This window comes from Perca fluviatilis, chromosome 22 (assembly GCF_010015445.1).
Source record: "Perca fluviatilis chromosome 22, GENO_Pfluv_1.0, whole genome shotgun sequence".
NCBI classification, from domain to species: domain Eukaryota; kingdom Metazoa; phylum Chordata; class Actinopteri; order Perciformes; family Percidae; genus Perca; species Perca fluviatilis.
The window spans coordinates 8,867,026-8,889,334 of record NC_053133.1 but is presented as its reverse complement, the minus strand read 5'-3'; the positions used below and the strand labels follow the sequence as shown (position 1 = coordinate 8,889,334).

Here is a 22,309-nt window from a genome sequence, read left to right as displayed (position 1 = left end):
TCAAACCAGGAACACTTATGTCACATCACGATATTCAAAATGTAAGACGATATCTAGCCTCATATATTGACGTTGATATTATATCGATATATTAGCCCAGCCCTATTAACAACTTCTAGAAAGCAAGCATTTTACAAAACTTGTAAAACTCAGAATGCCTCCCCTCCCCATCAACCCTCAATTAACCATTTAATATGATGGCATTGATAAAGACATCGTCAGGCAGTGTAGTGGATATCGAGCACTGAAATCTCATTAACAGCTCCGACACTATCCATAGGCCTGGTTAACGTTAGACCAATAAGATAAGAGATCATTGTGGTTCAGTGCTCCTCTGTTACAAGTCATTGTGAAATCAATTTGGTGTGCTATAGAACATAGGCTTTTCAAGACGCAATTTCATGCTAGGAATTGCATCTTCAGTCTGAAAAATGCTTTAATTATGGGACTTGTACTGGGTTTCAACACTGAGGCTTAACATTGTATCATGTGCTATAAACCCTGAGCAGACTGGACCTAGAACCCAGCTATTTAGAAATCTCCCTGCTTTAAATGAATGGTGCAACCTCACTGGAAAAAGGATTACTACATGACATTCCAGCTTTGTTGGTTGAAAGAGTGTCCATGGCAGCCATGTCAGACTACTGTCTGTCTAGGCAACTACACCATAAAGCAGAGATGGCAGAGGGATTGCACACAACTCAGCAAACCTACACATAGAACTAAAAAGGCTGCTAACCGGACAGTCAAGTGCATAACTTAACATGACCTATTGGGCTCTTTTTGCAATTAGCAGTTAGTCAGTTAACCAAAGAAAACATGGCATCTCAGGTATGTGGTTTGTGTACTAGACGGGACTTTGCCAACAGTTAGTCACCACCGTTTAAAAAGGCAACCTTGTTAATGTGCTCTTGACATTGTTGAGAAATTGTAAGAAAATGTAAACATAGTTCAGCACATGCACTACGGTTAAGGTGTTTTTCTTTCCCCAACTTATTGGACGGACACACGGACACACACACACACACGGACACACACACACGGACACACACCATTTTGACTTGAATATGTTCCATTCCTAAGCTGTAAACACACTAAATATATAGGTGACAGGTTGTTTTCATGTCATGCTTTAAATGGCATTATAATAGTCATGTGTATAAATGATCTCCTTGTAACTTCCTAGTAAATAAAGGTTAGTGGAAAAAAACAAACAAAAAAACACACACACCCACACGCACAAACAGACACACTAAAAGAATGGATACAGCCAGTCAAAGCCACATTTTGTGCTGACGATCACCCCTGGATTACCCCTTCATGGAAGCGGGGATCAGAAAGACTTTAGCTGTCTCCCATTTTCTCTTTTATTCATTAGCCCTCTTTTTTGGAGTGGGACAAATAGTGCCGCCAGTGGGGCTAATAATGCTGGGTCTGTGTGGCTGCCATGACAATGCTAGCCGAGTCCACTCCTGACCCGGAAATCCAGCCAACTGACCAGCAGGTGACAAGTTCACATTGACCAACAGGTCACAACAATAATCAAATCAATATGCGATCCAAAATTCCCCCACTAACTATCAACAAAAAGCTATAGAGGACCAGACTTTTGTGTTTTCTTTATGTTGTATGAAGCTTTCTTATAGGACTCTGGCAGCCCGTTTTTTGTCTCCATTAATGAGACACGGCAGTCATTACCCATGTGCCAAATGGCTATACTTTCTGCTGCTGCTTTATTGACAACTTCAACGCAGCCAATCAGCACACTCTGCAAATCAACAACGGGGCACTTAACATGAACCCAAAGAGCTGGAGTAATTGGATAAGGTGCAATAACTCCGGGAAACAACGCTGCAAGTAGTTCACGAGGCAATTCCAGGTGAACATTAAGCACTTCCAAAACATCCACACGCAAACAAATCAACTCCGCTGCTTAAAAAGCCTGGACACACCAAAATGATGACATAAGACCGCACAAATCCCAGACTGTTCCACTTCCACATGAACTACTCCACGCCAACATTCCCTGTTGCTTCTTGCTTGCCAAATGCTTCAGGACGTGGAGAGTCCTATCTTTCACCATAGCAACAATCTTCATCCATCTTCATCAGATGCCATGCACAGCTCCTTCTAGTGCCAAGGACCTAGTGGTTTTTGATGATGAAAGCTTCTTGCCCTTTTGTTTCAGCTGCCCAACTCCTCACGAGGCAGGAAAAGGGCCAGCGGTTTGCTTCTGGCACAAGCACCCATCAAACTGAGACTCAATACTCCTATACAATCTATGCACATGAAGGTACAGAGAAGGTCATTCTGTTTGTTGGTCGCCTGGATTACTATGGATTTAAAAAAAAAAAAAAATGGACTGTACAATCCAGAGTAAAGGAGAAAGACTGTGCCAAGTGGTTTTGTAGTGGTATGACATGTATAATTGTATTCATTTCCATTACAAAAAAAAAAAATTATATATATATATATATATATATATATATATATATATATATAAAAAATAATCTTTAAGTGAAATACTTAAAGACTACGAAGTCTGCATTGAAAGAAAGCACACAACTACATTCTTTTCGAAGAAAAACAAAAAAACAAAAACGGAACAATTTACCAGTATTTTAGTAAAGGTTTAAAAAAAAATATATACAATATATACATTTTACTTTAACTAAATGTATTTTGCTGTTAACAGAACCATGTCTTTTCAAAGTCCTTATCTCTTACAGCCTTATACAGAGACCCCGACCCACAATAATTTGATAAGGGTCAAAGTTTACAATGAGCCGTTTCAACCCTTAAGCCCTTAATTGGTCGTGGTCAGTTTAGATCCCATTTATGGACATTATCCTTTCAATGACAAAACACACACAATAGCCTAAATCTTCCCTACACAGGCTATACACCCCATTCATCGACCGAGTAACTGAATCCTGAGTCCTGGAGGCATCAAGCCTGGGCAAGCAAGAGGTTTATTAAGGACAAGCCTAAACCATGAATGCCCACGAGACAGAGGGTCTTCCTTTGCAAAACTCCATGGGCTTCAATCTTCAATGGCGGTTGTGTGGCCTATTGGACCATCCTAAATGGTGGCTAATTAGCAAGACATTATGGTTGCGTCCACCAGCGCAGCAGGACACAGGATAATGTACAGAGACTGATTATTTAACCCCTCAACTGCCATTCTGCATGAGACACAAAGAGAAGAAGACTTGTTCCCACCAGGGAGGGCCGGTTAAAGGAACATCTGACTAGTGCGTTTGTGTTACGGTCATGTTTATGACGGGAAAAATAACGTTTGGAAAGGAAAATGTGGTGGAAGAAGTCGCAATGACATAAGATGGTTCAATTTGCAAAGATTAGCCATGTGAAAACTGAAAAACAAACAAGCTGCTGGCAAGACCTTTATTTTTTTTCCCCAGGGAAGACCACTGAGTTTTGCATGAGGACTTGTTTGAGTGCCGAAAACTCACTATTGTCCCTGGGGCCACTAGCAAACAGTGGGTTGGTCGCCTTATGAGTCTGTCACATGAAGCATTTATGGAACAATAAATCACAACGGCAGCTTTTCACGGGAAAGAGGGATTGGAGTGTGTGTGGTTGTGTGTGTGTGTGTGTGTGTGTGTCTTTGTCCATGTGTGATGGTTAGCAGTGGGAGGATTGTTAGGAGTGATAGAGGAGAAGTTTTGGTGGGTATGGGGGGGGGGGGGTTGTGCGTTATTTGGGGTAGTACTCTCCCTTGGGATTTGTCCCAAAATTACCCCTGCACCCCACATCCTTGCTTCAGTGGGGGTTATGAGAGAAGGAGTGAGTGAGAGACATTCCTGGGCATAATAAGCCCTGGTGAATGAAGGCTACAGGGGGATCAGGCTCTGATCCTGATGAGAAGGAGGCCGCGGATCAGGAGCTGCTCTGAGGCTGCCAGTAACACATTGCCAGGTTTTTACTTCATTAGCGTCATGGAAACCCTACATTCCAGCCTCTTGTAAGGGAGCAGGGACGGGAGTTGCAGGAGTGAGGGGTGGAGGGGGATCCATAATGAAAACATTGTCGGATCATTCACCATCGAGATGACACCTCAATACCAAAACATTCTGATGCTCTTCTGGAGCAGAGACGCTTCGACATTTACAGGTTAGGTCATGTTTCGGACGCACAAACATAAGGCCATAGACTCCCATATGATAAAATGTTATCCTTAGAATCTGGTATGGAAAGAATATCACGTTTGTTGATTTAGTCTATGCAATACGTAGGGACGCAATGAAACCTGTAGACCTTGCAATGCAATATTCTCTAGCTGGGACATTTGTGAATCAGTAGTCTTCACTTTGGGAGGTTTCCCTACACCCCCTGACCCTCAGGCCACTCCAGTGTTTCAATGTGAAATTATTTCTTTGGTACCCCACAAACCACAAGCCTCTATACAGGTCCAATGTTAACCCGCAGGGTTGATGCAATGGCCCAGTTTTAGCACACAGTACAACAGAGTTTGATTTACTGGTGTCACACAACAGATGTTGTAACAGACCGTAACAGTCAGCACTCAGACTTATAATACACAAGTCATACTGTTAGTTTAATAGATGTGTCAGTTTGGTTGCACCCAAAGAAAAGACGGAGAGAGACCGAAGAATATTGGGGCAAGAACAAATACGGTTATTTGTAGAAACTCAATCATTGTTGTGACTCAATCATTCAATGTAAAAATGTGTGTAATAGTTAAAATCTACCCACAATGTATAGACTACCATATAAGAAATAGAATGTTTTTTGTCGCTCAAGGCCATCAATGCTTAAAAAAAAAAAAAAAAAAGATGCTGATGCTTTTTCTTGATGTGTACTATAAAGAACCTCTTTCAGTTTGGGGACTAAGCATCAATGGCTTGACTCTTTGAAGAACAAAACTTCCACTAGGGCCTGACACAATATGACTTGGCAACATTCCTTTCGCTCTGGCCCTAGCTATGCTCAGTCATGCATTGCAAATTATGGGAGCGATGTATTATCTATGCTTCAAAACATTTGAGGGAACGGAGGGGTGCTTATTGCCACAAAGCAAGTGTGAAATCACTAAACATGTCACAACTGGGTCTGCAGAGGTCCGATCAAATGGAAGCAGCTCATGGCAGAGGGGGCTAAATAGGATGTTGAACAGGCTAGTCATGACCAGTGTCAATCAAAACCTCTCAATGTGTCCTATTGAGTCAGACCACAGCTGGACATTCCAGCTACTCGCCCCTAAATAACCAACTAGGACTCTGAAGTGGCAGTTGTTTCAAAGAAATTGTGCATTCATCAAAAGCTAGGGTAAGGCTAGGTTTCAAGGGGCTCCTTTGAGACTTGCCCCCTTCTTCAAAAGACAAGCATCCGAATGTTGGTCTAATAATCAATCACTGTGTGACTCAATAATCTTTGTTTTGTTCAAATGGATTCTTCTTTAATTGGCTAGGGTGAAATGCCACATTCTTTCACATTACCCCCTCACCATAACCGCATCTTAAAAAGGGAATGTACGCAGGATGCTAAAAATGACCTTATCGTTTCAATCTAAATTTAAACTATTTGCCCAACAGTGAGGGGGTCTTGCAAAATGGGTCCACTTAACCTTTAACACTTGGGCAGGGTCACTGCAATGGGTGGCCCATACATCTCTTCATATCCCCTCCCCTTCATACTTCCTGTGGTCAGTGGCCCTGGTCCACCTCTGTCGACAGACCACCAGCGGTCCACTCTACGGATTAGCAGATTACATGCAGCTGGTAAAAGGCAGGGTGACTTTGCCTTCCCAGATTTCTATGCTCATACCGAGGCATTCCCTGTTGCTTCACCTTTGAAGCACTTTTTCCCATGACTGCGTGCACAAAGAGCTGGCGTTTAAAAAAAGAGCTTGAGGCTAGACACACAGCACCTTCCACCTAGGTGGGGGGCTTTTATGTTCCCACTCTGCAGGCTACTGCCTTTGTAAGGCTTGTTAGCTGTTAGCTCAGGAAACCAAAAGTGAATGGAAAATTATGCTCAACAAAAGGCTGAAGATAAATAATGCTTATGTTTGACTACTAGAGAGGAACACAAGATATAACAGATTGCAAACGCCAGTAATAAAGATCTGAATTGACGATTAGGCGATCCAAATTTCCAAGGGTGGCCTTGTAAAAAGTTCCAAGATATCTTTCTAGTCAACAGCCACATTTACCCTTGGATATTTCGCTCTTTAGTCGTTCGCATATAAATGAGATACCCAGTGCGAAGTGAAGAATTTGTTTTACCCCCTCTTTCATTTCTCTTTGGAGCTGTCTGTCACAGTGAGGAAAGACAGGCAACCTTTCTCTCTGGATATCCCCCCACATCTCCACCACCGCCTACTGTTGATGCAAAGCTCTGAAGGTTGGCATTCCAACTATGCTTTCTTGAAGAGAAACTGCGAATCCCCCCACCGTCGAACCTCGAGCTGGCAGCCAAACTAGTCAGGCATTGGGCTGAAGAGACTACAGTTGCTCCCCAAGCTGTGTAATGAAGGCAAAGGAACATCAGCAGGCCAGAGAGATGGGAGGTGGGAGAGCTGCCCAACTAGTACAAAGATGGGCCCCTTTAGTACACCTGTCAAGGGGAAAAACTGGGGAGGTGAGGGGGCCGAGGTTGGGGGACAAACACAGCATTGAGAACAAGAGGACACTGTTTAGCTTTACTAGCATCCTAATCCTGATAGAATGGGCTTTGTGTGATAGAAAGTGTGCACTAGAAAACGTATTCTCATAACTGTCAAGGCATTGCTTTAAAATGTTTACAAGAAGGGAATTGGGACAAAATATACAATCGCATGTCAACAATAATTTCAGTTGGAAGATAAAGAAGATAATCAGGAGTTCAAGAAGAACAAGGGCCCTCTATGAGCACAAGGCAATGTTTTCCTTCTTACCAAGGTTACAATTAAAAGCTCAAGCACACACCAGCCTTACATGGGGTTGAAAGCATTTAGGGCTGTGGAGTCAACGCTGATGGACTCCTGTCAGTCCTTTCAAAAAGGTACTAAAAATCTAATGCCAAGAGGCTTACTGCATGGGCCCCATCTTCATTGAAAGTTACGAAATATGCTGATTTAGAGGCTCCTGAATTCAGTCCTAACAATTGGTAAGGTGAAAAGACACTGTTCTAGGAAGCCATAATCTCTTTGGAAAAGCCGATTCAAGAGAGATAAGGGTATTGTTGCTTGTGTGCCGGTTGCTTTGGCAAGTTCAATCACACCCCAATAGCTCCACTTTCGTCCCCTGCCCTTTCTACACCCCAATGAGACCTTATTGGGAGTCTCACAAGACATGATAGACTCCAACTGATCCTGGCTATGCTTCACGCTCGGTCCGTCTGCCTCCACATCAAACAGGGTCTCGGTTCCTTTCACTGAGCACAGCGACGGAGTTCCTAAACTTACAGAATGTCGCGGACAAAGACAGTGGCTGGTTATCCTTCTCACTCCCCAATCAGCTCCACTGGCCTTTAACGAGTTATGAGCTGTACCCAGCATGGGGCTGACACAGGCACATGCAAGCATGCCCTAAGGTTGGCTCTGGCAGAAAAACAAGGCTAATATTGCTCAGCCTAGCCCTTGCTACACAGGGAATTGCAAGATCATCTGAAGAAACTGATAAAACACAAAATCTGTGTTTAAGATTGAAAACGATTTACCCAAATCTCACTGAAAGACCACAGGGAGGCCGGGATACCTGCGTCATGCCGTGAGTAAACACAGTTAGTGCCTGTGCTGAACTGAACATAAACAGCATGTTAAAACCCAATACTTACTTTGATGACCTGCTGAAACAGACACCGGTCAGCTGCACCATCTTACCAATTCACTATGGTTGACTCTTATGTACAAATTCTTTCTTGCAAAGTTGACTCGCCGAAAGCGCAGTTAAGGTGAATAGACGGCGGGCTTATCTTTCACCACATAGATATGCTCCTAAATAACACGGAGACTTAAGGAGTTCAGAGCAGTCCATGTTATTTGGCTTCATGACCTAGGGATTTGTGAGCTACCTCACTATTGCTGATCCAAGAATGGGTTAGACTTTGTTAGAAGTACAATGCATGTTAAGTGTCCTGTAATTTCAATCCAGAAAATCTTATACAAAATCTTTATATTCCATCTGTGATGGCCAGCTGTTGCGTAACAACAGGCAGAACAAGAGCAGGAGTAGCAGTTGGTTTGATTTATAATTTAAACAATTCTGATGAGTTTCAAATCAAGCTTTCAACCACAAAAAAAAAAAAAAAAAAAAAAAGATGTGAGATTATGTTTTATTAGGTTGTTATTGATCACAAATATGGCCATGAATCTTAAATACATCTCATACATTTTGTATCCCCACGAGTGGATGCATCTGAATCAAATGACTGTATTAGTGAATGAATAATTTGCACCACAGATACGGTTTAAAAATGCAGGATGTCAATTAATGCTGCCCTGCCTAATTCAAGAGGACTTTAATCCAATGCAGGGGTCGAGGCTACAGATTCAAGGGCTACTTAAGCTTATTCAGAGGATCATTTTGCCATCTTTGTTTCAAAGCCTTAATCCAAGAAGGGCGAGGGGAGGTTTTCTGATCACGCAACCAAACGGGTGTTGGTTAAATCTGCCATTCTGAATACTGAAAAATACTGCCATGTTTTATATCCCTAATACTTCACAGTTGGACTAAAAGCCTCAACTGTGTACAAGAAGCCTCCAGAACGGTGTTTCTAAAGTACAGCCCCCCGTCAGAGCCCACCATCCTTGGCTTCTCATGTGTAGTGTGGGAATCCTGAAGCTTTATCTTAGTGTGTGGCAGACATCGACAGCCTCCCAGAACAAAGCTGCCCCAGCAAAAACATTGCCCATAACCATAAATCTTACCAGAAAGGAAGGAGAGAGACACACAGAGAGGGAGCTTCCTTGGGTCACAATTTGAAAACAACTTACAAATCTTAGAAGTGCAGTTGGGCTATTAAACTTGACAAGTCAACATGGTTTTGTCACCTGTATTGTGCACAGCCAAAAGATAGATTTTCAGCTGAAGGTGCCCTGAAAAGTACATGATTTCATGTCCTCTTTCCTCAGGCAGATGGAATAAATGGACCTGCCATATGTCACAATACTCTGCACTTTAATCTCAGGCGTACCAATCCAAAGATCTAACCCTAGCACAGCATCAATTAGACAATAGCTGTTCTTTTAAACAAAGATCACCCAAAACAATTAAGGTAATGTAATAAATCCTGTTAGGCAGCTTAGCAAGGAAGATAAGTATGATTAAATCAAGACTCCCAAACCATGAATGTAATTTGATCTTCAAGAGGCAACTTTAAAGTAAGGAAGGCTAGTTGTCTTGTGCTTGTGGTAATTTACAGTGGCTTTAAATATATGGCCACAGTAAAAGAACCATAAAAGGAACTTTTTGGAGGCAAGAAAAAGCTTTCAATGCTTTACAGTGGATCCCAGACCCAGTGGGATAGACTGTCTAAACAGAGCACAGTTACAGCCATTAAGACAGTCTGGAATGGTTAGTGAAAAGCCCAAGTAGGGCTAATTTTAGGCTGGTCTTTCACAAGGGGTGATTTAGAATACAAAATCGCTAAAATAGCATTTAGGCTTTCTCTGAGGACCCCGACCAAAATCACTTTCCCACAAAGCTTTCGCATCATGGCAGAATACTTGTGCTTCCAAATAGAGAAAAATCACTTTTTTTCCCCACATCTTTCCAGCACATTTCAAATAAAGGCACAACAATAAAGCCAAAAATGCAACTCAGTAAAGTATAAGTAAGTTAAAGTTTAACATCAATGCAACCATTTTCCTTACTGCAAATGATTTAAAAAAATAAATAAATAGTAACTCTAAAAACATTTTTTGCCTCTGTGCCACAAAACTGTACCTTAATGAGTGGTCAGGTGCATTACAGAGTATCATTGAACATTATAAAAGACCTGCGAAACATTTTAGGTTGCATTGGCAGGACGGCCTTTTCGGCAGGTTTGGGTGGCTACATACACATGCGGCATTGAACATTGAATTGGATGGACAAATATGTACGACTTAATTCATTCAAAGAAGTAATGTCTTACAGTCAGCGTATGTTTCAAGCAACGAGTGGGTGTTCTGTATACACGTAGGCAGGGTATGAGAGACAGGAGGAATGTGTGGCAGGGAGTAGTGGCTGTGTATGCAGATATCCCAGGAAAGGTGTTATGTATAGGGGTGACAAGGTATCTGTGCAAAAGCAGACAGATCCAGGTACTTCAGATGTAGAACTTTAATAGAATTATAAACATGAAGTGTAGCATTCAAATTAAAAAGCTTTCCTGTTAACATCCTGTCCGCAGCTTCACTGACTGAATTGCTCGCTGATGCTGTTTTCATTCTTAAGCAGCTGACGCACAGAATTGGTCATCACTCGGTTTGGCAGCATTGGAGCATGAAAAAACACTGACAACACACCTGTCCCAGTCAGACAGGCAGCCACAACAATGCACCGTCGCTCCTAAAATAGATGATGAGACGCGCAGCAATCTCGTGCAGAGCAGATCCTGCAAAACACAGCAACTCCAAAAACAGTGTGGGAGCATGTTTGATGTGAATGAGGACACGCCAGGGCCAGATGTTTGTTACGCTCATCTGGTCCCCAAACTTCCCCTCCGACCAATCTTCAAAATACTGATATGTCCTTCACACAAGTGTCCACTGGACAACGTAAGACCTTCAGGAAGAATGTAAATATCTGTCAAACTGCGGCGATGCTGTGAAGAGACTTCTACACTGACCTGACAACAATGAGGGCACATAAACACAAATTTCTTCTCAGGCACTACTAAAAAACTAAAGTCAGTCATGCGTCATTTCCTCCAACCACAACTGAACAGCAACTACATTATAATTACCATTTATGGTCGATGTGCATTGCTAGAAAAATAAACTTTTTTTTTATAAATAAAACATTAATGGCTGAAGAAACCCCCCAGGGACCAATCCCACAGGCCACAGCTATTCTTGACTTGGGAAAGTATCATTTCTGCAAAAGCTGCCAGTTAGCAGCAGCATGCTAGTCTGCAGATGCCTCCTGGGACAATGGGTGTCAGACTCACATCGTTGACTGTGAATGTAGGCACTGTTGCGAGAGGTACAGGGCTCTAAGCTGAATATTGCTCTTGACTATTGGCCCTGCATGGTAAAAAATAAAATAAAAAAAGGAGGGTTCACTTAGGTTTCAGTGAGTGGCCAGAGTAATGAGAGGTTTGAACTATTGTGAACTGCTGCAGAGATAATGTGGCCATAAATTAGAGGGGGGTTTAAATCACATCCAATCACAGCACAAGCCATTGACTCTTAACAATCTGTTAGCCAGCTCTGCTAAAGCCAGAGAGTGCCGAACCTCAACAATGGCACTTTGAAGAGTTTTATTGACGACAACCATCCCGATAAGACCAACAAAATAAAATCCAAATACCTTAATATGAGGTCTGTGTTTGCATGGGATTCCTGTGTAAAATCACTGATGTGTCAAACATTCTCCCTAAATACAAAGTTTTGAAAAACCCAAAGGGCAGGTTTGATCCAGATCAAATGTAAAATTCGGATTACGTGATCCGATCTCAGTTCGGAATCCCTCTTTTGCTTTTGAAAAACCCATTTCCGAGATCTGATCCAATATCCCACTGGATTATTTTTGAAAAACTGGGCGCTGGAGTTTAAACATTACTTTGAGACACAATGATGTCTTTGCTACTTTCCTCAATAGGTCTGTTTTCTACATCGCAATCAGCCTATTTCCCCAAATCTGCCCTTTCCTGCGTTTAGCCAAAACAAGCCGTCTAACGGGAATACTTTGCTTTCCAATCATGTGTTGGCATCTCAGGGACTACATTTGCATAATTGAGCTTGTGTTTACTGGACCTGTAAATTTGTGGGTTAACATTAGCAGCCGTGTGGGCCGACACAGTTGCTGCATTGCGTTCGTCATGAGTTTCTTTTTAAACCCATTTAAGGTATGAGGTTCTAAAATTCTACTCTCAGTCTGAGACTATGCAATTGTCCTTATGGAAAGAACAGAGATTATAAACCGGTTTCTTAATGACAAGCATCAAGGGCAAAACGTCTAGTATGACAGCTATGCAACCTTGGTACGTAGCAGGGGCCTGTGCGTGCATGCCATCTGTTGATCTACTTTGTCGGATATCAAACAGAACAAAGAAAACAACTGTATCTGTGGTTGGAAACGCTCGACTAGGTCAGAAACAAATACTGTGAAGCCATGAAAGCTTACGGTATAGTTCTTACGTCGATCTCTTGCACATGATGAGTTAGTGCTTTGATCCTTGACGTACTGACAGGTCATTGAAAAGTCTCTAAAGCTTAAAAAAGGTGGTCTCTGTGAGTCCTACTCTCTAGAACGCCGACATGTCCAGCCGGGTCAAGCACCTTTAGTGAACTCTCCAGAGAAAAAAAAAAAACTTGGGATTCCTTTTTCCCGGGTTTAGGTGTCATGGCACAGTGGTAATGGGGGAATAAGGGGTACCACCACCACATGCACCTTCCCCTCATCTTACTTCGACCTTTCCAAACCAGGTCTGGGGAATTGGCAAATCTAGGTCTGATCCAAAAGCCAACGCCAAACATACCAAGTCAGGAACGTAATAACCGCCCACACAAATACACAACTTCACTATGGTGTGGAAATTATCTATTTCATCACTGACGAAGGGAAGCCTATATTACTGGCTCAGAGGGTGGGTGTCAAAAGCGCTTGCTGGAATGCTGCTGTTGTTTAATGTGGCCTCAGTGTGTAATTCTGAACATTTAACAGAGAGAACATTGTACAGTGTAAAACGATCCTTATCATCTGATGTTAAAATGTCTTTATAGGGTCATTTACTCTGACTAATATCAACATTTGTGGCATTGCTTGCCTTGACCTGAAAGCTAACCAGACTATTGTGAATCCTTACTGTGTAGTTTTTTTTTTTTAGAGAGACTATTACATGTTTGTATTTTCTACTGTACAGATAGAAACAAAGAGGGCAAGAACCAAAGTAAAAGTGAGATAAGGCTGGTTGACTGACCGAGCAGCCAAGGCCACAGTGGGACAAAACAGGTAGACAGACCTGGGACTGTGTACATTGTGGTGAAAGCAACAGTGTGTACACAAGAGTTGACTGACAGCCGTTACCTTGTTGCTGTGCTCACACCGTCTATTGCCCATTTTTCTCCCCTACACTGCCACAGGTTCAGATTTTAAAAAGGACATTATTTATGAGCCAAATAGAATCATGACAAAGCAGAGAGGGCAGGGTTTAAACACACTGATGTTCTCATGGCATCGCAAGATGTTAGGACATGTTACTATGGGATGCAGTCTAAAGCTTACTAAAAAAGTCCACATCCACAATTTGTGGCAACAAATCATTAACAGGTTACCTTCAAAAAAAAAAAGACACTTTGAAAAATAGCAGCAGTTAGTATTTGACTCTACTAGTGTGAATATAATGGATAGGATTCATTATGCCTGGTGTGAGACATCAGCACCTCAATAAGTATTGTTTAGAAGAAGAGCGTGATGTGTTGGCCACTTTTTTATCATGAGCAGAAAGAGTAATTACCACAGCAGAAAGTTACAACAGTGTGTTTTTTTTTGCCACATTTCCCACAATGCCAGCGGTAACTCTTTCCAAACATACCTTTGCAGTTGAAAACTTCTTTGAGTTGTAGAAGCACATCAGCAAACTTGCGCACGTCACTGACCAGCTGCATAATATAGACTGGGTCTGAGACGGGGATATCTGGGCTGTCCGAGCTCACCGAGCCGCTCTTTGAGACCCTGCCCGGCACCAAGGGGCCCGCACTGCTAGGGCTTGCTGAACCCAAGCTGGAGCTGGAGAGTCGGGAGATGCCTAGAGAGAATTTGGGTCCACCACCTCCGCCACTGCTGCTGCCGCCGCCGCCGCCACCTGATCCTCCACCAGAACTCTGGCGCAGCATGGCAGCCAGCATGTCTTAATGGTCCAGTGGCCCTTAGGCCTGGTGATTGTTTTCCCGCAGTGTTAGCTCCGTGCTCAGACCCAGCACCGCGCCACAACAGGGATGAAGGATTCTGCCAAAGAGAGAGAAGACTCTTAATCCAGACAAGAACCATTTGGAATACCATCACTGACTGCTTCAGGTGGGACACGTTACCAGATGGGTTTTAGCAGGACAGACACCCTCACAGCAACCGGCCTGTCCTTCATCCTGCTTCACCGTTACTATAAACGTTTTCCACGGTGTTCAGAACACTAGGAAATGGGTTGTCGGTCTCGGTTGTTTGTTGACAACATTCAACATGTGGATTTTCTATATTTCCCTTGAAATTAACGACAATTAATCTGCAGGGAGTTTGAATGGGTTAATTTGAAGAAAATCAGGTGTGTAGCTGGACAGTTATAGTGCTGCTGTCTGTCTGGAATAGTTCACGAAGATACTGTTCTGAACAAGGTGTGGGGTAATTCAATCAAAGTAGTTGTTGTAGTACTAAACTGTCTCAGCATTCTTGATCTTAATGTAACAATGATACCAATTACAACCCAAAACATAAATCTGACAAATCAAACCAGTCCTTACCATGAAGTTACACTACGCCTACTGTAGGTTTGGCTGGGAATAGCAATGCCATGCTTTTAAGTACATGATATATTCAGTGAGTAAGTTTGTGAGGGACAGCTTCCACACTTCACACTATATTCATCGTTTGCCTCTGTGCCCTTGCTTGATGTTATAAGCAACTCCTGATGTAAACATGTACTGCACTTTAATTAGATTACATTTGATATACAAGCCAAACATTCATAGGCTAAAATCAAAGTGTCTATGCGATAAACGGAAAGACGAAAAAAAATAAGCGCATCTCCCCTTGCACAGGCAACTAGCTAAAGAACACGACACTGCTGGTTCAAAAGTCGAAAATATGAGGATTTCTTGCTTATTGCTAAATAAAACAAAATGAACTTACACCCCATTAAGACCGTCGGATCATTAGGGTCGGCAAGTTAGTTCGGCATCCATAAACTCTACCAAACAACACTCCTTTGTCATCATATATCGACTTTTACGACATTCGCGTTTGAGTTAACGTTAGCTCAATGAATCGAAGAGCAATCTTAACTGTGGGAGCTAGCTACATGCTTCGTGTACTCAAGTTATGCCGAATTGGTGGGTTAAGGGGGAAAATCAAGTTTTTACGTAATTTTTCCTCAAGAGCAAGGAACAGTTAGGCGGTTTGTCTCCAGCAAAAAGTTCAAAAAGTTCCGTTACGCAGCTAACGTTAGTTAAAGTTAAACCGTCTCTAGACACTTTTCCTGTCTTCAAATGTTAGGGCAAATTATTTATCAGCATATGTTTTTTTTTGTAGCAACTGAAACAAACATTACAAATTAGCAGACATAATTACAAACCTGCCATCGGATCCTGAAACATTTCAGCCGAAACAAATCCTGAAGCGGAAAAGTGACCGAAGATCAGTCCTGAGAAGGACGAATTATTCCACAACCACGGCGCTATCCTTATCTTTCACTGCCGTACGTTTTCCCTAACCCCTTCTACCCCGGCTCAGCTCCACTGTGTTCAATCGGCTCCTCTCTCCATGTGATGTAACGTAGGCTGTAACTTCTGTGTGTGTCTGGTCTCTGTGTGTGTGTGTGTGTGTGTGTGTGTGTTGGGGATTTCGTGTGGAGTCCTCCCTTCAACAGGTGCCCGGTGTTTTAAAGTGTCAAGCAACCTTTAAATTCGTTGAACCTCCGGTTATGCCTTTCAAAATAAATTCCCTGGATAGGAATTTACAATTTGGTGTTACTTTGAAAAAACGTTTACAAAAATCCAAACGCAGAACATTAGGGGAATTTGATTTAAACAACTTAGACTACAATATGTATCCCCATATTCTAAACCTGTAAGGTTGTCATAAGGTTGTCTTGCTAAACCTTTATTCTGAACACAATATATCTTTACTTCCCGTGTCGTGCCAAGGTACTTATCCCATAGACGTATCCCCGCCACGATTTGGATCCCCTGGCCGCGGGAGCGCGCGTGCAGAGCTTCGGTCCCCCCACAGGTTGTCTCATTGGAACTACAGCTGCAGTTAAAAGTTACATAGTGGAAGACTGACAGGGTTTTCCATAGTAACAAGGGTCTCATTTATCTACATAAATACGTGTATTTCTCTGTTACATTAAGGCAACGTGTGAATAGTTTAATGCGCTGTTTATTATTGTGGATTATTCGACAGTGTTTTCCAAAGTTCCATACTGACATGCTCCTTAGCTATAGGCCTAGTATCTACGTTAGTCATGCAGGTTAGTGAACAATATGTTTTCCTTTAGTGAACAATATTTTTTCCTCATCCTTGCTAACCCGTCCATCCCTGCCCTGTAACGTGATTTCTGTTTTAATTTAGTTTAATATGGCTTTTCAATTAAACGCTTTGTTCATCTGTCTGCCATGTAAGTTACATAGGGGATACACAAAATATCAGGCCGTTTTTCACCTGATATAATGTGTATCCCCTCCCCTAACATGCAAAGGGTCTGTCCTGTCATCATGTGTGTTATTTTCTGACTTTACCAGGTCACAATAAATAACTTGAGATAATATGGAGATGTGTGCTGTTTTCTAGCCAAAGTTACAGAGGGGATACACAAAATATCAGGCCGTTTTTCACCTGATATAATGTGTATCCCCTCCCCTAACAAGCAGAGGGTCTGTCCTGTCATCATGTGTGTCATTTTCTGAGTCTACCAGGTCACAATAAATAACTTGAGTTAATATGGAGATGTGTGCTGTTTTCTAGCCAAAGTTACAGAGGGGATACACAACATATCAGGTCGTTTTTCATCTGATATAATGTGTATCCCCTCCCCTACCTTGCAGATGGTCTTATAATGGCTAAGCCTGATAATTTAAAGCCACTGAGGGTTATACGGACTTCAAACAAACTGTCTATGGCTAGTAAACTGGCTGACACGTTCTCTTCTACCTTACAACGCTCAGTAGCCTACTGTTGAAATCATAGACTCAAGTCATCGTTGCGTTTTGATGGACATTTATTGATTACAATGTTTTTGAATGAACGTGCAATAAAACATATGTCCATTAAGCTCCACCAACAAACATTTACACATCCACATTAGCGTTGCGGTGTGTTGCGATTTGATGCGGTCAAAAACTATTTGTGCTCCTCCGATGAACAGCACCCCATGTTACCTGCTTAAAGGTTCCTACCTAAACAGACGCCACTCAAAAGCACACTAGTGACACCAGTGGACAATTTGTGTCCTACACCTAAAACAAATGTCAAAAATCATTTGTGTTATTTCGGTGTATTTTATCACCATTGTGACTGAACTCGATGCCTACATTTTTTAGTCTATATTCATTATCATAATTTGGGGTCAGAATTACCCCAGGACAACACGAATGACATCAAAGCCAAAAAATTACAATTCCCCATGGTCACGTTACATGACGTCTGAGGTCAGAGGCTAAGTGATTACGAGCCAAGAAACTACTGTGAGTACACATTCATACACTGTGACCGAGGCTGCCGTACAAGGTGCCACCTGCTTATCAGATAGGTGTATTAGGTTTGATGTAAATCAATTTGTAAATCAATAAGCAAGCATGTTTTTTTGTCGACATTTAGGGGACGAGCTCTATACCCGCTATAAAGGGACTGCAAAATCTGTGAAAACAAAAGTGGTCTGTGGTGCTGGTAAAGCAGACAACATTTTTCGTGACTTTCATGCAAGCCCCATAGGGCCACACTGGGGCCAGACCAAAACCCGGGAGAGCATATCCCGCAGATTTTACTGGCCGGGGATGTCAGTTGATATCAGCAAGTATAAGTAAATCAGCAATATTGACTGTATGTTATTATTCTATAACAAAGCTTGTCATTTCATGGGTCTTATTTTTCTATATACTTAAAATGATTTATAAAAACGTTTTCCTGTTATTTAAATTATGCGTTTATAATTTTCAGGTTTCCCAATGCTCTGCATGCCAGGTCTACCATAACAATTAAAAAGCCAACAGAGTACACCCCAATAAAGGTTAGTTAGTTATTCCAAAAACTTTAAAAAGGCTTTTTAAAAAGTATTTTAAAAAGTATGTCAAAGAACTCTAAAAACATTGAATTCAAAGTATTAAATAAAAAACATCAACATAAATCTTCCATTACTTGGTGATAGTATTACTAGTTGATTAATGCTGCTTTACAGACAATTCAGAAGTTTGATATTTCGGACTTGGAATTTCCACACACCAACATCCATGCGAACAAAAATATTAAAACTTGGATGACTATAAAAAGCTGCCACCGGGTGACATTATTGTTGTGTGACGTCAGACAATTGCTTGTACAAGTTGGACAACATGCCATGAGTTTACAAGTAATAATTTTGTAACTGTAAAGCAGCAGAACTTCTTTTGATCTGTCCTCAGCCAAGAGTATTTATGGCTGTTTATTTTCTTCTAGTAACCCATTTATATTAATAATTTTTCAGTGAATAATGTTTATTCTTCAGATCTTGTGCATTCTGTCTTCTGCTTTTGGTTCCACCTGCTCTTCTTCATAGTGCATGATAAAATAAAAGTTGTTTAAGAAATTGAGTCTTAAATAAAAATGTCAACCTGAAATCTTTTGTTTGTCAATACTTTCAGGTCACTCAACCATTTGAATTGGTAGGGATGGACCTGGTCGGAAAATTGTCCACAACAAAAAATGGACATCAATATATTTGTGTCATGATAGACTATTTCACTAAATGGCCACAGGCTTACCCTCTGAAATCGAAGTCAGCCAAGGAGGTGACTTCTTGCATCCTAAAATTTGTCCATCAGTTTGAAGCCCCCAAAAGGATTCTAACTGACCAGGGCAAAGAATTTGTCAATTGCGTAAGTAGCCTACTTCACTCCTAGCCAAAAATTGTGTACATGTTGTTGATATACCAACTATTACTGTAACAAAATGTATGTTATGATTTTGGCTTATTTTTGCAGATCAACAAGACAGTTTGTGAGATTTTAAACATCAAAAGGAGCCTGTGTCACCTTATCATCCGCAAACTAATGGTTTGGTTTGAGCGGATGAATGGCACAATTCAGAGGTGAGCTCTTTGTTTTACTACATTAAGATTTTATATTTATGTATCATAACAGTCTTATACTATTCTATGTAATATTTACACTGAAATGGTATACAGAGAAATATATAAATACAACAAAAAAGAAGAAGATCACAGTCATAAATATTACGATGATATTGTCATAAATATGTTTGTCTTCATTTGTCTTCATTGTCAGACCCCTGAGCAAACTGGTGGGCCAGCATCCAGATACTTGGGACGATTATCTGGATGCTGTAATGTTCGGTCTCCGAACAAAAAAAACAAACTACAACAACATTTTCGCCCTACTACCTCATGTTCGGCAGAGAGGCTCGCTATCCATCGGAAGTCCCTGAGCATTACATGGTTGTTTTCTCATATATTTTTATTTTTCAATCCTTTTTTCTATCTCTGTCTATTTATGTATATGACAGACATGCATAACACACCCTTATGTAAGGGTTTAATGGAAATGTAATTTTGGTTATAGCTTGACAGCACTGTGGAGGACGTTGTGGGGCAGGAAGTTGTGGCCCAAGACATACAACAACAACAACAGTTAATGGACCTTGTTCAACAAAACCTGGCCAAGGGACATGAAAAAACAAAAAACAAAGGAAAAGCCGGTGAGAAAACTCCAGTCTTCCAAGTCGGGGACAGTGTTTTGAGGCAAAACATTAGGAGCCAACAAAGGAAGGGGGGGAAATTGGAGGCAAATTTTGTAGGGCCATTCATAATCGTGGCAGTGGAACATAACAGTGCTGATCTGCAGGATGAAAATGGAGCACTCCTGCACAAAATAAACATTGACCAGCTCAGTGTGGCACTCGGGGTCTCCCACTGGGGGGATAAAACCAAACGCAAAGCTCCAGTGGGTGCTACAACAGCTCCACAGCAGACCACAGCTCCAGCAGACCACAGCCCCCCAGCAGACCACAGCCCCCCAGCAGACCACAGCTCCACCAGCCTCAGCTGAAGGCATCGAGCTGCTACACCAGCCGTAGCCACCCAGGAGCCAGCAGCTGCAGCCCCCCAGCAGCCAGCAGCTCCACTGGCCGCAACATCGGCAGCACTTCAATACAATCAAGCTGTTGCTGAGAAATGTACGTATTATATTTCAAGTTTCAGTATACAAACAAATAATTTTCTTGTCTGTCCTGTTTCTGTGGCCAACCTGTCTCCAAAAAGTTGGGGCCAGGTCATGTTTACCTCTCTTCATCACCTCCTCTTTAACGAAGACTCTGGTAACTGAGAAGACCACTTTTTTATATTTTTAATGTGAAATGTTTTGCCATTCTTGCTAATGTATGATTATATGGGTGACATTTCGCCACTTCTTTTCTTTAAGCATTTCACAATGTTTCCAGTCTTTTGTTGGCAGTGTTTACCAACTTTTTTTTAGAAGGTGTTGTAGATTATTGTAATTATTTATTTTTACATTCTTTGACAGATGTACAGGATGCTTGGGCAGGAAGGGATGCCCATGTCCTGCTCCCCAAAATAGGGGCCTATAAATTATTTTATTGGGACATTAATAGGACTGGTCCCAACATGGAGCTGGAAAGTGAGGTGAGATGATGTAATTAAAAAAAATTTTGGAAATTAAATGTAGAGGCTAATTTGTATGTCAGCTATAGAGCTATCAACACCTTTTTATGAAAAACAATATAATATGTTTAATATTTGTTCACAGTCAATCAATGCACATCTGGCGGTATTGGTGCGTAACCATAATCGTGAAAAAACAGCCATGGCAGCATTTATAGACTCATTTGCTATGACTACCATGTGGAACAGGGGGACTCCAAGACTCAAGGTCTGTATTGGTATCATATATCTCATGGATGTACTCTAATGAACTCTTCAGATTACTTAAAAATGGCCATGATATAAAGTATAACATTTTTGGAATAACTTAAAATATAAGTAGTTGTATTTGTTTTCAGCAACATAGTGTCTGGAATAACTTTTCATTGAGAAAGGTTAACACAGTCAGCTGATAAGAGAGCAGTAGAGAGCAGTATTGAAAGACGAATAAGAATGAATGGCTTCAATCCTGCATAAAGTTGCACTTATCTTCATTCCAACATTTTTTTCTTCAATTTTAGATGAAACCCCAGGAGTACAACATTGTTGTGGGCATTATAAATGACCATCACCACTGGACACTAGCAGTAGAAAAAAAATTCTAAAACATCATAAATCTGCAAAAACTTTCATGTCAAGAAAAAATGTACCGCTTATTTTTTATAATGCTTGTTTCTTAACTATGAAGGTCATTTACCCAGGATCCAAGAAGTCACTATTCTTGGATCCGCTGGGGGAGTCCAAAAAAAGAGCTCCAAAGATGTTTGGAAACAAGGATTGCTAAAAATTAACCTTTTATTGTCTTATGTCCACTTTACATAAAAATGACAGTGGACATAAATATATGAAATATACTGTATATATTATAATTTGCATGCTGCAATGCCAACATTAATGATTATAATCTTTTTTTTTTAATATTGTTGTCTTCAGGGTATTCATGTAAAAAAAGGGATGCAATGTCTCAAGGTGGAGATGTGAGACAGTCCAGCATCCCAAACAGTCCGACTCCACCTCTTGTGGTGGATTTGCCCTGAAAGTATGTTACTAACCAGACAAGTGTCCTCCCTTTCATATCTATGTATAATACCACTGATGTCCAGTTATAAATGCTAGACAAAAAATGTTTTTAAAGGGGTGATAGAATGCAAAACCGATTTTACCCTGTCATAGTTGAATAAAAACAGTTCGGTGGGTAAATAGGACATACATAGAAGCTCAAAATCCCATTGACACCCCTTTACTATGAAAATCTCATACTTTGAAACTGCCGCTGAAAACGGGCGAATCCCAACAAAGCTGGAAGTTGACGTCAACCTCCCAAAAACCGGAACCTTTGTCACAGCCATGGGTGTATTAAGAGAACGGTCACGCCCCAACATTTACACACGCTACACAACTGACCTGAGATCAGGTAGTCTTCTGAATCTAGCTAGGTCACACAGATCTCTGTTATTCCATTACAAAATTCACTTCTGAAACTTTTTTATGCGAGAAATCAACCATATAAAGCTCAAATATGGGCCGCTTTACGAAAATGGATGGCTAATTGCAAATT

General features: G+C 41.3%; 1 protein-coding gene across 1 annotated transcript in view; it reads right to left on the bottom strand.

Moving 5' to 3' along the window:
• The window catches only part of arhgap29a (Rho GTPase activating protein 29a), a 39,289-nt gene extending 23,564 nt beyond the window's left edge, over positions 1-15,725 (bottom strand). Inside the window, exons 1-2 of the mRNA XM_039790133.1 lie at positions 15,457-15,725; positions 13,708-14,120 (exon numbers count right to left, since the gene is read on the bottom strand). Coding sequence (XP_039646067.1) covers positions 13,708-14,020 — 313 coding nt within the window. The 5' untranslated portion in view covers positions 14,021-14,120; positions 15,457-15,725. The remainder of the gene's footprint in view (positions 1-13,707; positions 14,121-15,456) is intronic.
• Positions 15,726-22,309: the final 6,584 nt, after the last annotated feature.